At 52.0% G+C, this 16,896-nt stretch overlaps 1 protein-coding gene across 3 annotated transcripts in view; it reads right to left on the bottom strand.

Moving 5' to 3' along the window:
* SGSM2 (small G protein signaling modulator 2) overlaps window positions 1–15,904 on the bottom strand; it is a 38,077-nt gene extending 22,173 nt beyond the window's left edge. For all 3 annotated transcript variants that reach the window (XM_003587393.6, XM_059878459.1, XM_003587394.6), the window contains exons 1-2: window positions 15,651–15,904; window positions 10,425–10,500 (exon numbers count right to left, since the gene is read on the bottom strand). In XM_003587393.6, coding sequence (XP_003587441.1) covers window positions 10,425–10,500; window positions 15,651–15,707 — 133 coding nt within the window. In that variant the 5' untranslated portion in view covers window positions 15,708–15,904. The remainder of the gene's footprint in view (window positions 1–10,424; window positions 10,501–15,650) is intronic.
* Between the last annotated feature and the right edge of the window lie 992 nt (window positions 15,905–16,896).

The following is a 16,896-nucleotide window of genomic DNA, read 5'->3' as shown; positions in this document are numbered from 1 at the left end:
AAACAGACATGACTCAACAAGCTGGATCTTCTCACTGCCTGCCTATGGTGGCCTTTGGAGCTGCGGTACCAGAGGGGCCCAGGGTACCCTCTCTACTCCGTCATCCTGCTCCACTGACAGCAAGGCTCAGGGACCTGCTGTCAGTGAGCCAGGATGAGAGCAGAGAGGGCACCCTGAAGCACCTTTGCACGCACACAGGCATGCACACAGGCACGACACATTCGTACGGTGTAATTACAATGCCACTCTGAAAAGAGTGAGGATGCGCTCTAGGAGCTCAGAACAGAAAAGTCTTTAAGAGACCTCTGGATGACAAAAAGGGTGGGGTAAACAAAAAACAGTTTTTTTAAGATTAGGATAAAAAAACTCTGGAAGGAGGCACAAGAAGCAATATAGTCTTGATTTCTGGGCCAGGTTACTGATTCAAAATAATAATCATAATTGCATCATGAAAGGATGCCAAAGATTCTCTCCATTCGGGAGGTGAATTGTCACACAACTCAGAAAGGCTCGGGATCTGTCCATGGGCACCCCACCCTTCACCAGCACTCAGCAAGTAGGGTCTGCAGGTTGGTTTGGTTCCCCACTCTTACAGGAGCACCTGAGCTCTGCTTAGGGCAGCCACTGGTGATCTGAGCTGCGCAGGGACCGAGAAACAATTCCGTGGGCTGAGAGAAGCTCTGGTGTCTCAGGAGCCCACAAGAATGGATTAAAGCGAGTGGGGCTTCTCTGGTGGTCCAGGGGTTAAGACTCCGCACTTGCACTGCAGTGGGTGTGGGTTCAGTTCCTGGTTGGGAACTAAGATCCCACGTGCCACGAAGCACAGCCAAAAAAAAAAAAAAAAAGAATGGACTAAAGCCATGGCTGCCCAGGAAACGCAGCAGTAGGGACTGAGAAGGGTCCTCAATCAGCCCTGGGTCCTCAGCAGCAGCCCTGGCTCTCATACGCACGTCCACAACTAAGCTGCGTTCAGCAGCCAAGGGGCCTGGACAAGCCCAGAAGAGTTATATGGGGGCCCACTGAACGGCCTTCCAAAGATGACGCTAGTTGGCTGAGGTGGAGGACTCGGCGTCCAGAGTCAGCACAGCCTGACGTGAAGGCTGGGCCGGAGGCTCCGAGGCGGGAGGGGTGGCTAACGGGACGAGCAGGTGTTTTCAGTGTCCCAGCCCCCACCTCCGCCGGCTGCCATCTGTGCATCCGGCTAGTTCAGCCTCTGAGCGAGGAGAGTTAAACAGGTGGCTGGTCTGGGGCCTGGAGTTCTGGGGGACTTGACTCAGAGCAGAATTTTTAAAAGTCTTGGAGGGCAGAACCAAGATTTCCAGGAGAGGAGCAACCCCCCTGGAGATAGAAGCCGGGGTAGGATGGGCGGCCTCCTTTCAAGCGGTGGATAAAGTGGGCGGAGCAAAGAGGTGAGGCCGGCATCGCAAGCCTCTCCCCTCCCCACTTCCCTGGCTGGCTATTTCCACCCAGGGATTTATAACAGCTGCCTCCACGCGGAATGAGCATTTCTATGGTAACGGGGGGTACATTTTCCCTCCGCCTGCACTGGTGATGCTGGCTGTTTGCTTCAGCTTTGTGTGTTGGGGGGGGTGGGTGGGGGGTGGCATTCAGCTTTGTTCAAAGCCCTAAAACAAGAAACAACTCTCCCATCCAGACTTTCACTGGGAGGAGACAGCCCTTCCCTGAGATTCCGGAATTACACAGGTGAAGGAAATGAGGTTCATCCCGCACATACCCATCTTCCTTGTCCCGCTGGGGATGCATGGCAAAGTCCATGTGCAGAGCTCACACTGGCTGCCCAGGGAGCCAGGCCAGTGCCAGCCACACCCAGCTAGGCAAGGGACCCACTGTCTCAAGGACATCAATCCAGCAAATGTCCCTTCTCTTCGCTGTATCTTTCACTTTTCCCTATTAGATACTTTCCATTTGTATATAAGGGCTTGCCAGGTGGTGAAGTGGTAAAGAATCCACCTGCAATGCAGGAGATGCAGGAAGCCAGGGTTTGATCCTTGGGTCAGGAAGATTCCCTGGAGTAGGAAATGGCAACCCACTCCAGTATTCGAGCCTGAAAAATTCCATGGACAGAGGAGCCTGCCGGGCTACAGTCCATGGGGTTGCAAAGAGTCAGACACCACTGAGTGACTAACACTTCCCAGTATTCTTGCCTGCAAAGTTCCATGGGCAGGGGAGCCTGGCAGGCAGTGCATGGAGGTCACAAAGAGTCAGATGCGACTGAACACGCATGCATATTTGTAAATAAATATTCTCTATTTTCTTCAATTAAAAAAAATAAACCACCACCTCCCTTGGCCCTGTATCCCCACTTAGGTATTAAACCATTAAGCTGCTCCCCTTTATGTAACCTCTCTCAAGAACGTGGTGTATGTGCCACACAGCTGGATGGTGTGGTGACTGTTGTGACAGGTCATTTGGGGCTGTCTCCCTGAGGAAGGGCTTGGTCTTGATCTCCAGGGAGAGACTCCGGGTGCCCTTCCTTGGGGCGGTCTCTGTAGGCAGCCCGAGAAGGCGGGACAGGGTGGGGAGGGTGGACATGTGCCACGGTCCCCACCCCCCTCCAGATAGGCGCGCCTCTGGCTCTGTCAAGGTCAAGGATTTCCCACAGGCACTGATGGATGGGGAGACAGAGCACCGAGAGCTTTTCTTTTGGGACAGGGGAGCTGCAAATGCTCTTGTTTTTCTTACAAAACCAGCCTTCAGAGCCCGCCGCAGCGGTTGTGGTCAGCGCTGAGGTTTCAGGCCTCTGGCTTTCCCTATAGAAGCTCCCTCATGGTGGTGCAGGGGGGTCCAGTGTCTTGGGTTTCTACCCTTTTTCCTCTTTTTGGAATTTCACCATGACAGGCCACTGCCCAACTGACCATCCTACCACTGGGCAGCCAGATGATGGCTGGTCTAGTGTGGGCTGTTGAAGACAAGAGAGGGTAAGGTTTGTGCCCTTCTTGTGTTTGCTCTCTAGAACTACCCAGGTCCCCCAGCCCAGACCCTATCTCTGGTTTAAAAGACCAAGGATGGGAAGGGGAGGAAGCAGCCTCAGCCAATAATAGGTCCTTCCTGGTTCTAGCTGGGGGTCCAGGATCAGGGAGGACCCTTCAGAAACATCTGGTCCCTTCCCTTGTTCTTCCCACCTCCCCTGGGTACCGAGTCTAGACCGTGAAGCCCCCACAGCTCACAGATGTGTGTACACAGCCTTGGGGACAGAGCCTGGGTCAGTTTGGGAATAGGACTATCTCTGTGTGTTGAGTGAACACAATGTCATCAGTCTACAAGGCAAATTCAGTTATGAAAACTCAGTGACTAGCATGTAGTGCTGTGAAGTGAGTCGCTCAGTTGTGTCCAACTCTGCAACCCCATGGCCCATACAGTCCATGGAATTCTCCAGGCCAGAATACTGGCGTGGGTAGCCGTTCCCTTCTCCAGGGATCTTCCCAACCCAGGGAGCAAACCCAGGTCTCCCACATTGCAGGCGGATTCTTTACCAGCTGAGCCACAAGGGAGCAGGACTTTAGACCCCTCCCTCCTGTATCCAACATCCAGGTCCAACACCCAGAGGGTGGGACAGATTTGCATACTTATTTGTCTCTTCTGTAGGCTTATATGCCCAGAATTCTATTTAAGGATGCCTTCAATACAGATGTGTTGAAATAAAAATATTTCCTGTAACTGCTAAGTCGCTTCAGTCGTGTCTGACTCGGTGCGACCCTACAGACGGCAGCCCACCAGGCTCCCCCGTCCCTGGGATTCTCCAGGCAAGAACATTGGAGTGGGTTGCCATTTCCTTTTCCAATGCATGAAAGTGAAAAGTGAAAGTGAAGTCACTCAGTTGTGTCTGACCCTCAGGGATCCCATGGACTGCAGCCTACCAGGCTCCTCCATCCATGGGGTTTTCCAGGCAAGAGTACTGGAGTGGGGTGCCATTGCCTTCAATAATAAGTTACATATACTTGCTATTTCTATCTCTTCTTCCATCCATCCTCTCCTCTGCTTCCTTTTTTTTTTTTTTTTTAAAAAAACAAAACATTTCATTATGGAAAATTCCAAACATATACAAAAGAGGATGATAAAATGAACCCCCATGTACCCATCACACACCATAAACAAGGCTTGACCAATCTTATTTTAGTTATACCACCTCCAACCACTTCCCCCTTATTCCTAGGTTATTTGGAAACCAATTTTAGACATCCTGTATTTTTTCCCATAAATATTTTAGTATGTATCTCTAAAAGATGACTTTTAAAAACATCTGCCTAATACCTGTACTGCACCTACAGAATTAATAATAATTTCTTAATATCTTCAAATTCCTAGATTGGGTTCCCAGAGTTCAAATTCCTGATTGTCCAGATGCTCCAAGTTCCCAGGAACATGGATTCCCAGAGGGAATCCAGGAGAAGGTTCTAGGAGGCTTTATGGGGAAGGTTATAAGATCACTTTCAAGAACAAAGCAGAAGGTCGCTGGTGGTGATGACACTTACTGAGCACTTACTGCATACTCCATGCTGTGTGCTTTGCCCCCCTCACTCCTTTAACCCCTCATAACAACCTTATGGTGTAGGTTCAGAGTTGCTGACTAAGTGGCCATGGTGGCATACTTGGTGACATGGTCAGTCTGTGAAGCCAGGTCAGGTCTGTCGGACTCCAGTGTCTCGGTCAGCTGCAGACCGCTGCCACCTGCCCTCAGCCACGCCCCAAGGCAAGGGGAGCAGAGCCAGAGCCCCAGAGGGCCTTCCTGCCTACCCGATCACTTCCGGGTGCAAAGTGGGGAGCCACATATGCTGAGAATGAGCTGTTTGTTCAGTGCGAGCAGGAAGCAGAGAGAAGGGATCCCTTTCACTGAAGGGAGGGAGACTGAAAACTGCCTGGCGTCTGACTCTCAGAACCTGCGGCAGCATCCCAGGTGGGATGCATCTTCCCATCACACCTGCTTCTCTCAGCTCATTAGTATATCCCCGCCTTTCCCTAGAGGAGCTAGCTGCTGCTGCGGACCTTCCCCGGCTAATGAAAGCCGCTTAGCAACAGGGAGCTGGTTAATAAAGCCCTGGTGCGGTTCCCAGCTCGAGACTCCACCCCCATCTCCCATTACAGCTCATCCTCAGCCTGAAGCAACCTCAGGTGGACCGAGCGGGTGGAGGGCAGGGAGCCTGGGGACTGATGGCAGGGCTGGCCCCCTCTGGCCTGGGTCTACCCCCAATGCCAGAGGATATCTACACATCTAAGAACCTGCTTGGCCAGGCCTGGAACCTCTCTGTGGGCCTCCTAAGACCCTTCTATCCACTGGTGGTTAAAAATCCAACCTCAGCGCCCAATGGGGATGGAGCAAACAGAGACACTGGGGAGGCAGACACTCCCAGACCTGAGCTGGGAATTGAGGAGAGGCCCAGTGCTCCTCGGTGGAGCCCTAAATTACCCCAGATCCCTCCATGGGAAGAGAGTGAGCAGGCATATTACAAATGCAGAGTTCAGACAATCCGCTGTTTGACCCTGAGCTTGAGTTGCTCACAAGGCACCTTGCCCTCTGGAGGAGGGGGTGGCGGGAGATACTGGCCTACACGTGGGGGTTCAAGATGCGGAGTGAAAACAGAAAGCATTCATTTCACTCAGCAGTAAGTGTCCACAATCAAAAAGTGTCAAAGGCCATATTAGGAAAATGCAAACTTGACATGACTTTTCAAGATAAAGGGGAGAGGGGCTTCCCTGGTGGTCCAGTGGCTAAGACTCCACATTCCCAATGCAGGGGTCTTGGGTTCGATCCCTGGTCAGGGAGCTAGAGCCCATATGCCACAGCTAAAGATCCAGCATGCCACAACAAAGACTCAGTGCAGCCAAACAAATAAAAAAACAAATACATAAACTAAAACAAAAAGATGAAAAGGGGATATCAGAGAACCATCTCCCACGGTGGGGTTTGGGTCTGTTCTCTGGGAGGGGGGGTGCAGTCACCAGGTCTGGGGGGCTGGGAGGGGGCATCTCAGGGTAGCGCTGCAGCCACGCTCCTTGGTCGGAGAGCAGCACACAGAGATCCCGTCCCTGCCGGCCGGGTGTGCCAGCAGAGCCTGCTCACAAGGCTTCCACCTGCAGGGGCCTGACCAGCTTCTAGACAGACAGGTTTAGAAACAAGCACAGCAAACACACAACAAAGCGTCTTCCTTGCCAGGCCCGGAGTCTCCCTCTTCCCCTTGAGGAACAGGAACTTTCCTGGGTTTACCTGGGGCTAGGTGTTGACCCAGGGATTTTTCAGTTCCATTTTTAAGGCTCTCCAGAAGGTGATGTTTCTGGTCCAAATGTCTATATTCTAAGGAAGCTTAGGGAAGCTCTTCTAGCTCAGGCTCTGCCCTCTTCAGTCAGACACCCCCTAGCCATCCTCTGCCATGAACAGAGGGGCCAGGGCAGGGGGGCCCAGGATCCCAGGCCTCTACAAAGCTCAAGGGAAAGGGGTCACTCGCTGCATAGCTAATCCAGTCTCCATAGCCTTCACTCCGCTCCCTTTCTCTGCACTCCCATTTCCCCTCAGAATAAAGCTGACTTCTGGATATGGCCAGGACCACTGTAAGACCCAGGGCAGGGGACTTCCCTGATGGTCCCTGGTTAAGGCTCTGTGCTGCCAATGCAGAGGGCATGGGTTCCATCCCTGGTTGGGGAACTAGGGTCTCACATGCCATGCAGAATGGTCAAAAGAATTTTAAAACCAGACCCAGGGGAAGAATGGATCCACTTCCAACTAAAAATGCACTTCTGAACGTTTTCCCAGTGGGTGAAGGAGCCTGGCATATCAGACTCTCCAAAAAGCCAAAAGACGAGTTTTCCATCAGTACATGCCTATTCTTCCTGCCTGCCCCCCCAACACCCCCAGGAATCCCTGGTTATGATTCCACCATGTGATGCAGGCAGGAGAAAGGGCTGATAATCACTGCTTTAAACCAACCTTATTTTGAGCCCAAGCTGGGATCCACCTCACCACTGAACACCACCATTAGTACAGTGTCAGGATTCCTCTTCTCGTGGGTCTCAGATGCCCGGCTCAACTTAGCTTTATTCTGCTGGCAGCCCCTCCTGCTGGCGTTCCCTTTAGTGACTGTGCACTGAGCCCAAGGCAGAGGCAGCAAACTGGCAGAGGCTTGCAGATGCCTCTTGTTGAGCCCACACAAATTTTTTTTTAATGAGAGTTAGTTATCAGCATTTAAAAACTGGGACATTTCATACAGAAACCCAGACTGCTGGCTTCTCTTAAAATAAAACAAAGGCCACGGCAAGCCCAGGACCAGCATTCCTGCAGAAGCTGAGTGGTGGCTGCCCCCTTCAAACCTGGCCAGGGCTGTACCCACTCCTGCCCACTGCCTGCTGTTCTACATCCGGATTTTCTCATCTGACCCTGTGGGCATTTCAGTTTGCACTTTGACCTAAGGTACCTCCTGAAATCCAGCCAAACTTGGGTCAGTTTCATAGACTCTTGATCTATTTCAGTGACCGAAACTGACTGAAAGTGCAAGAATCATTCCTTTTGAAGGTGGTATCGCTGCCTGCTGGAAAGAGCCATGCGCTTCAAGGCAAGAGGCTGAAGTGAAAGCCTTGCTGTTTCCCCGGGACCCCTGGACTGATCAGAGGAGAGCAGGCAGTTTCTTCTCACCCTAATGGTGGGATGCCCACAGCTTCCCGCCTGCCTCTCTTCCCCCGTTCCCCCACCGCCACCCACCTTCGGCATCCATGCACAAGCTGTTTTTGCTATTTCATTGTTCTGCGTTTGCTGTGTGTGCTCCGGACGAAACTGAGCACCATTGCCATGGTGCCACTGGGCCACCAGCAGAGCCCTTCTGGTGACAATGACAGACAGTGGCTGATGTCAGGGGGACTCAGCATGGGTAGAAGGGAGTAGGGTTCTAATACTCTTTAAAGTCACTTATTGCGAGACCAGCATGGTTTTTCCCCAGTAGGGCTTCTGCCAGAGAAAAGGTGAGATCGGATTGGTCCTGTGGACCTGAGAAGAGCTGCTGCTGCTGCTGCTGCTGCTGAGTCATTTTAGTTGTGTCCGACTCTGTGCGACCCCACAGACTGCAGCCCACCAGGCTCCCCCGTCCCTGTGACTCTCCAGGCAAGAACACTGGAGTGGGTTGCCATTTCCTTCTCCAATGAAAGTGAAAAGTGAAAGTGAATTCGCTCAGTCGTGTCTGACTCCTAGCAACCCCTTGGATTGCAGCCCACCAGGCTCCTCCGTCCATGGGATTTGCCAGGCAAGAGTACTGGAGCTATATCATCTCAAAGAATCAACTTACCCAAAAGGGAGATGGTAGGACCTCAAATCCTGCAAACCTAGCTTCAGCCTTAATGCCCAGAAGAGGAGGAAAGACGGACGTTTTCCTGAGCTCTTACAAAGGTAGGAATGTTCACATGCATCATCTCAATCCCCAGGAAAATTCCTTGAGGTGGGAATCACCACCCTGTTTTTAGAGGAGCAGACTGAGGGTGACAGAAGTCAAGAAACGTGTCCAATACAACTTGAGAAGAAGAGCATCAGGATTTGCCTGAACCCTCAGCCTGTTACTCGGGCTCTGCTCACAGGCCGCCTCTCCCCAGTCGCTTCCCACATTTCTCTGCCTTTTTTTTTTTCATAGCTGTTACCACACCTGTTACTGCAGGATATATTTCTGTGCTTTTGTTTTCTGTCTGCCTGCCCACAGAGTGTAATCCCCTGGGGACAGAGAGACAGTTCACCTCGTCACTGCTGTTTCCCTGCCTGGTAAAGGAAGCGTCTGGAACCTGGGGGACCTTCGGTGTCTGCTGCTGGACGGGTGGGAAGGGCGGCTCTGTCAGCCTCACCAGGCTACTGTGAGAAGTGTCCCTCTCTTGATCTGCTCCTTTGATTCCTTCCCCTCAGAAATGCACAACCTCCCTTCCGTGAACAGCAACCACAACCTCAGAGGCCAAGGAAAACAACACAAAGATGGCAAACGACGCAGAGCCACTAAGCCCAGGCACCACGACTACGTGCTCGGGAGCCCGGGAGCTGCAACTACTGAAGCCCACGTGCCCCAGAGCCTGTGCGCCGCAACGAGAAGTCACCGCAATGAGAGGCCCACACACCGCAACTACAGAGGAGCCCGTGCAGCCACAAAGACCCAGCACAGCCAAAAATACATAAATAGATACTTTTGAAAAAGATGGCAAATTCAAAGTCAAATTCCTGGAAATCCAAGAAAACTCAGTTGTGTGCAGAGACAGTCTTGCTCCTACAAAGGCAGAAATGTTCACGCTGAGCAGGAAGCGGTGGTTTATTACAGACTTTCTCTTCTCTGAGCGGGGAAGTCTTGGCTAGACTTCCTCGATCCTCCTGTGGATTTGCATGCAATTGAGTGTCTGGAGAGTTGGGAATGCTGAAGCAATGCAGGTGGGATTGATTAGAAAACAGATATAGCACAGAAAGCATCCAAAGGCAGAGGCCCATCCCCAAAGTTAATGCAAGGATAAACCAGCACCGTGGTTCCCCAGCCCAACTACTGAGGCTGGCAGTTCTTAAAGTGCAGTCTCTGGACTAGCAGCACTGGCATCTCCTGTGAACTGGTTAGAAATGCAAATTCCTGGGGTCACCTCAAAGATACTAGAATCAGAAACTCCAGGGCTGGGACCCAGGAACCTATTTTAACAAGCCGAACAGGTGACTCTAGGCTTCCCAAGTGGCTCAGCAGTAAAGAATCCGCCTGCCACTGCAGGAGACACAGGAGACATGAATTCAATCCCTGGGTTGGGAAGATCTCCTGAAGGAGGGCATGGCTGCTGCTGCTGCTGCTGTAAGTCACTTCAGTCATGTCTGACTCTGTGCAACCCCACAGATGGCAGCTCACCAGGCTCCGCCATCCCTGGGATTCTCCAAGCAAGAACACCGGAGTGGGTTGGCATTTCTTTCTCCAAAGCATGAAAGTGAAAAGTGAAAGTGAAGTCGCTCAGTCGTGTCTGACTCTTCGTGACCCCATGGACTGCAGCCTACCAGGCTCCTCCACCCATGGAATTTTCCAGGCAAGAGTACTGGAGTGGGAGGGCATGGCAACCCACTTCAATATTCCTGCCTGGAGAATCCCATGGAGAGAGGAGCCTGGCGGGCTACCGTCCATGGGGTCACAAAGAGTGGGACATGACTTAGCCACTATAACACAACAACAACAGCAGATAACTATGATGCTAAAATTTGAGCACTACTGTCTTTAGGGACTAGACATATAAAGCAGATTCTTGGGCCCTGGAGATCCTAATTCAGTAGGTCTGGGATGGGACCCAACAAGATTTCATAAGCTTCTGAGTTGATTCTGACTTACAACCCGATTTAAAAACTACTGACCCTGAGGACTCTTCCTGTGGCCCCAGGGCAGTATCCTCAGTTTTTAAACCCCTCTCTCATTACGCTCCAGTCACTCACTCACCACACAGAGCAAGGATGTGGCTGCTATCTTCATGCACAAACTTCCTGGTGACAGCCTCCTCCATGATTTGCTTCACCTGTAAATAAATGGGCGGCACCATTATTGATTGATTGATTGATCAAAGGCCTGTGAGCAAGTAAATAGCTTGGCTTGCCTGCTTGGTCTGAGTTCAGCCACTTGCAGAGTAGAGGAGGAATGGGAGGGGTGGGGAAGCAAAGTTTCTTCAATACAGACATTGCCAAATGTCTTGGAAAGTCAACCAGGAAAAGGTAGCCTGCCTGGCTCTTCTGTCCATGGGATTTCCCAGGCTGGAATACTGAAGTGGGTAGCCATTTCCTTCTCCAGGGGATCTTCCCAACCCAGGTCTCCTGCACCACAGGCAGATTCTTTACCAACTGAGCCATCAGGGAAGCCAAAAAAGGTGCTATAAACCCACTAATCCATCAGTTCAGATATTCCAACCCAGGAGGAAGGGCTGTGCTGTGAGAACAGGGATGGGATGCTATTTGCTCATCTGTACTTGGCTGCAGAAGGCTTGTCCTTCAGGAACAAATTGTCTCAGTACAGGCCGCAGGAAGACACCTGACCCTCCTTTTCTCCCTTCTCCGAGGGGAGGGTAGGTCCATCCAGGTCTCAGGGACACTCCCCACATGCTCACAAGCCCAGCCTTCTCTCTGTCTAGGCAAAACCCTATGTTCGGGTTCCTACCTGAATGTAAAAGCTTCAGAATACCTTGTAAGGTAAGCAGTCACAGCTTTCTTTAGAAAACACTTTAAAAACCTTTTAAATTGATGTACAATAAGTATATAGAAAAGGGTATATATTCATTGGAAGGACCATTGCTGGAGCTCCACCTGATTCTAAGAGTTGACTCACTGGAAAAGACCCTGATGCTGGCAAAGGTTGAAGGCAAGAAGAGAAGAGGGCAGCAGAGGGTAAGCTGGTTAGATAGCATCACCGACTCCATGGACAAGAGTGGTGGGAGACAGTGGAGGATGGAGGAGCCTGGCATGCTATAGTCCAGGGGGTTGTACAGAGTCCAACACTGCTGAGCGACTGAACGAGAACAAATATATCGTAATTACATAGCTTGAAGAATTTTTACAAACTGAACACACCTGTGAAAGTAGCATCAGCTCAAGAAACAACACATGACCAGCACCCTAAAGTAGCCCTGGACTCTGCCATGACTCCTTCTAGTCACTACTCCTTTCCAAGGTACCCACTACCCTGACTTCTAACATGGTAGAGCACATGTGTGGGATTTTGTGCTTTTTATAGATGGAATTGCTCAGTGTGTAGTTTGTGTGACTGTGAGATTTGTTCATGTTGTATGTGGATGTGCATTTTTCATTCTCCATTGTGTGAACAACCCATAGCTGATTGGGATTTGGGTAGCTTCCAATTTGGGGCTGTTATGGACAGTGCTGCTATGAACACTCTAGATGTGTCTTTGTGTGAACATGGGGCTCATTTCTTTGGATTTATATTTTTAGGCAAGGAATTTCTGATGAGGGTATTTGGCATTATGAGATTTTTGCCAATTTACATTCCCATCAGCAGTATAGAAGGTTCTAGTTGCTCCCAACACTGAAGCCAAGCACTTTTGATGCCCTGGGGGAACCTGTGTGGGTGTGTGTGTGTGTGTTAGTTGCTCAGTCATATTGGACTCTTTGCAACCCCATGGACTGTAGTCCACCAGACTCCTCTGTCCATAGAATTCTCCAGGGAAGAATACTGGAGTGGTTGCCATTTCCTTCTCCAGGGGATCTTCCCCATCCAGGGGTTGAACCTGAGTCTCCTGAATTGCAGGCAGATTTTTTAACCATCTGAGCCATCCGGGAAGCCCCTGAGGGAACCTGCCAAGAGACAAATACTAATACTGAAGATTAGAGGGATGGATTACCTCAATCCCTGTCTTAAATCTTACTGATTTAGTGAGCTCTGGTCAGAGCGAGCCTTGCCATTCTTTGGACAGTGTCCTGTGTCCAGCGTCCTGATGCTGCCCTTGCTCTCCAGGCCCTCACTTCTGTTTGTAAGGTGGTAGAGCTTCTAAAGTCTGGGAAGGATGGAGGAAGGACCAGGAGTCTCCTCCTTACTGCAAAGTGCTCATGGTTAGTGGTTTAGGTAAAGGAGGATCCGATCGATCCTGCACTCTAAACTATTAAAAGCTTCCTAGATTACTTCCCAAGGGGTGTTTACATTAAACAGAGCATCATGTCACAGCTCAAAGACCAGTAGACATCTAAGGCAGGCTGCTGGGGCAGATTTTTGGATTAGGAGGACCTATAGATGCCTTTAGTGGCTCAGACAGTAAAGAATCTGCCTGCAATGCAGGAGACCCAAGTTTGATCCCTGGGTTGGGAAGATCCCCTAGAGAAGGAAATGGCAACCCACTTCAGTATCCTTGCCTGGAAAATCCCATGGACAAAGGTGCCTGGCAGGTTACAGTCCATGGGGTTGCAAAGAGTCGGGCACGACTGAGTGACTAACACACACACACACATACCTATGCCCTGGGAATTCCCTGGCGGTCCAGTGGTTAGAACTTAGTGCTTTCACGCCCGGAGCCTAGGTTCAAACCCTGGTCAGGGAGCTAAGATCCTGCAAGCCATGCAGTGCGGACCAAAAAAGGCAAAAGGACTACAGGTCCTTTGTGAAAAGCCAGCTTAGTCAACAATCGCCCCCGCTGTCTCTATATGTAGGATAAGAAAGGATATGTTTCTCTCAAAATCAAGCCCTGAAGGTCAAGGGAACCAAGAGTTCAGAGCGGGTCAACCTCTATCAGGTCATATACAGAGCTGTGGCATATCCTGGACATTTCTCACATTTGTCTAAGAATCATTCTCAGAGTAGTACAGACAGCCCTTCTAAATACTGCCTTCCCTGAAATCTCTGCTATCATCCCTGACTAACCCCGAATTTGGAACGCACCAACAATCCTAGCACATGCACCCATAGTTTGGGTATAGCTACATTTTTACTCTTGTTTACACTGTTCATATGAGTCTCTGTCACTACACTGTTTCCTGAGGATAATCACTGGGATTTAAGATTTCTTTTTTCCTTGGGGAGACAAGACTTAGGGCTTAAACGTTAACGTGATATACGCCTGGACTTAAAAAAACTTTTGGCCAAGTCACAACAAAAGCACAATGGAGCTTCTCAAACACAGTTGGAAAGGTGATGGCTTCAGCTGCCTCTTTGCCAACAGGAAGGAAGGAAACACATTTAGGGCACAATAGCCAGGCTATAATTAATGCAGAGCCTTAATTATGAGCCTTCCAGAATTCTATAAGAACCCTGAGCCTTCTCCAGTCCTGAAACCTCTCAGTTCAGTCGCTCAGTTCTGTCTCTTTGCCCCCCCTGCCCCCCCCCCCCCCCGGCCATGGACTGCAGCACACCAGGCCTCCCTGTCCATCAGCAACGCCCAGAGCTTGCTCAAACTCATGACCATTGAGTCAGTGATGCCATCCAACCATCTCATCCTCTGTCGTCCCCTTCTCCTCCTGCCTTCAATCTTTCCCAGCATCAGTGTCTTTTCAAATGAGTCAGTTCTTTGCATCAGGTGGCCAAAGTATTGGAGTTTCAGCTTCAGCATCAGTCCTTCCAATGACTATTCAGGACGGATTTCCTTTAGAATTGTATGTTTTGATCTCCTTGCAGTCCAAGGGACTCTCAAGAGTCTTCTCCAACACTACAGTTCAAAAGCATCAATTCTTCGGTGCTCGGCTTTCTTTATAGTCCAACTTTCACATCCATACATGACTACTGGAAAAAACATAGCTTCAACTATACAGACCTTTGTCGGTAAAGTAATGTCTCTGCTCTTTAATATGTAACCTCTAGGAAAGGGGAAAGAAACCAATATGGTAAACTTTTCTATATCAGCTAAATATCAGTATCCCTATTTTAGAGATGTAGAAATTGAGACTCAGAAAGGTTAAGTAACTTATTCAAGATCACAAAGAACTAGGTCCAGACTATTTCAAAGTTTATGCATTCCCATCAGACTCTGTAGTCTCCAAGATCAATAGGCCTTATTTACCAAACATTTATTGAGTGCCAATGATCACTGAGATCAAACCAGTCAATCCTAAAGGAAATCAACCCTGAATATTCATTGGAAGGACTGCGGATGAAGCTGAAGCTTCAATACTTTGGCCACCTGATGCGAAGAGGCAGTGCATTGGAAAAGACCCTGATGCTGGGAAAGATTGAGGGCAGGAGAAGGAGCGACAGAGGATGAGATGGTTTTTGGATGGGATCATCGACTCAATGGACGTGAGTTTGTGCAAACTCCCGGAGATAGTGAAGGCCAGGGAAGCCTAGAGCACTGCAGTCCATGGGGTCGCAAAGAGTCGGACACGACTGAGCAACTGAACAACACTGAGTGCCTACTGTGTGCCAGGCATGGATATAGAGTTCTGGATAAAACAGGTGTCCTGCCTCATGGAGTTGACTGGGCTCCATTCAGAGGCTGCATCCATTCTAATCCACTCTGGGTTTGGAGCTCTCCAGCGTGCCTATGCGGGTGAGTCATTCACACGGGCACCTCCCCTTCCCGCCCCCCCCCCACCCCGCCCCATGAATTGAAATGGCTTTTAGGGCAGGGACAAAGTAGAGGACATTAGTACGTACAGGGAAGGACTTCTCTTTGTGACATGGGCGGGGGGGCTCCTCAAAAGAGAGGAAAAAAAAATCTGAGTCTTAAAAACCATTCTCAAAAAGCCCCCTTGGCCTCTGGGTATGGAGGTGGGCGTGGAGTGAGAAGATGTGGTGTGCGGCGAACCCTCATGCACCCGAGACTCAGTTCCCAGAAAGATAACCGAATGGGGTGTAGGGCAAACCGGAGCTAAGCCCCCAAGTCACCGGTTTAGCGCGGGCCCCGCCCCCTCCCCAGGCGGCGAGGGCAATGAATGGGCAGCTCGGTTCTCCAGAAATCGCCGCCACCCCTCCCCCTCGGTCTCCCAGAGCTGCTGCTGTCACAGGGCGGGGAGCTGCGGGATCGCGGAGCAAACAAACCCTGAAGCGCCGGCCTAGCCCCTGGGGCCGAGGGGTGCTGCCCCCTGATTCGGGAGTCGGGCGGGAACCGCAGTCAGTCCAGGACCGGCCCCCGTCCGAGGCCGGTGAGCGCCCGCACCCTGGGATGGGCGCAGATCTTTCTGTCCCGTGGGCCGTGAGGACAGGGACGCGAGCCCCCGGAGGTCCGTGCCCCGACTTTACCTCCTTTTTCACGTTCCACAGCAGTTTCTCTTTGACCGCGTCCTCCGCGCTGCCCATCTTGCGGCGGCTGACCCGGGGAAGGTGCCCAGCGGCCCCCTATGCCCCCCACGCGCCCTCGCCGCCTCCGCGCCTCTCAGCTCAGCGCCCCACGCACCAGGCGGAGCCCCCGCCCGCCGCGCTCCCCGCCAGCCGCCGCCGCCGCCACTGCCCGGTGCTGGGCTCCGCAGCCATCTTCCGAGCCCCGCACAGACGTCAGGAGCCTGGCCCGGCCCCTTCCCACTGCCGGGGGCGGGGTGGGGGGGTGCGCTCAGCTACGGGGAGGTGGGGGGGTCGGGCCGGGGGGAGACTGCGCGTGCCTGGGGGCGGCGTGCCCGGGCGCGCGCCCCGCGGGCCGCTGTCATAGCAACGCGCCGGCTCCAGCCCCGAGGGCGCGAACCCGCATTGTGAGCGCCGGTCGCCCGCCCTGCACAGCGCTGGGCCGAGGAGGCGGGGCGCGCCCCTGGACCCCCGCCCCAGGCGGCTAAGGGGGGCAAGTCGCTCTTGCGAAAGCTGGCCCCATCCAACTGGATGTTCCGTGATTCCTACACGCTCGATTTCCCGACGGGAGGGGCCGGGACCCCCGCGCCTCGAGTCTGATTACTGGGAAGCCCGTGTTGGTCCCCCGGCTGGGAGGAAGGTGGTGGCGCGCCATCGTTTCTTTAAAACCCCCTGCCGGCTGGGCGCCCTCCGTTGCAAACCTTGTTGATAGAGGAGTGGGAGAGCAGCCGCCCCCGTCTGCAGAGGCGCGGCTGGGTCTGAGAGCGCCAGAGTCACGGTGAGCCGTCCCTCTTCCGAGGGGTCGCCACGACCCGTCTGGCTTTTCTCGCAGCTACATGGGACGTGGGGGCGCGGGTTGGAGTAACTGGGACCAGCGGGAACTGGCACGGAAACTGGAGGTGAGACAAGCACCTTCAGCACGATTTGCTTGGTAGGCTTAAGCAGCCCCACCTGGGAACTGAGGGCGACAAACGGTGGCCCAAAGTGACAAAGAACACCTGCTGCTCCCAATCGAGGAGCGGCGTTCACAAAGATAGCTGAGAGGAGGGGCTTAGCCCTCTATCGCACAAATGGAGAATCTTCCTAAGTGATGCAACATGATAGCGCAAAAAAAATAAAAACTCAAGGAAGCATATCGGCCCTCCGAAATTGAAAGCCCAAGCCTCGAGCCCGCATCCGGTGTTTTCAAGTCCCCCAAAGCAGACCACTA

The sequence above is a fragment of the Bos taurus genome, chromosome 19 (genome assembly GCF_002263795.3).
Source record: "Bos taurus isolate L1 Dominette 01449 registration number 42190680 breed Hereford chromosome 19, ARS-UCD2.0, whole genome shotgun sequence".
NCBI lineage: Eukaryota > Metazoa > Chordata > Mammalia > Artiodactyla > Bovidae > Bos > Bos taurus.
Note: the sequence above shows the minus strand (reverse complement) of the source record. Positions and strands in the feature narration are given on the sequence as shown.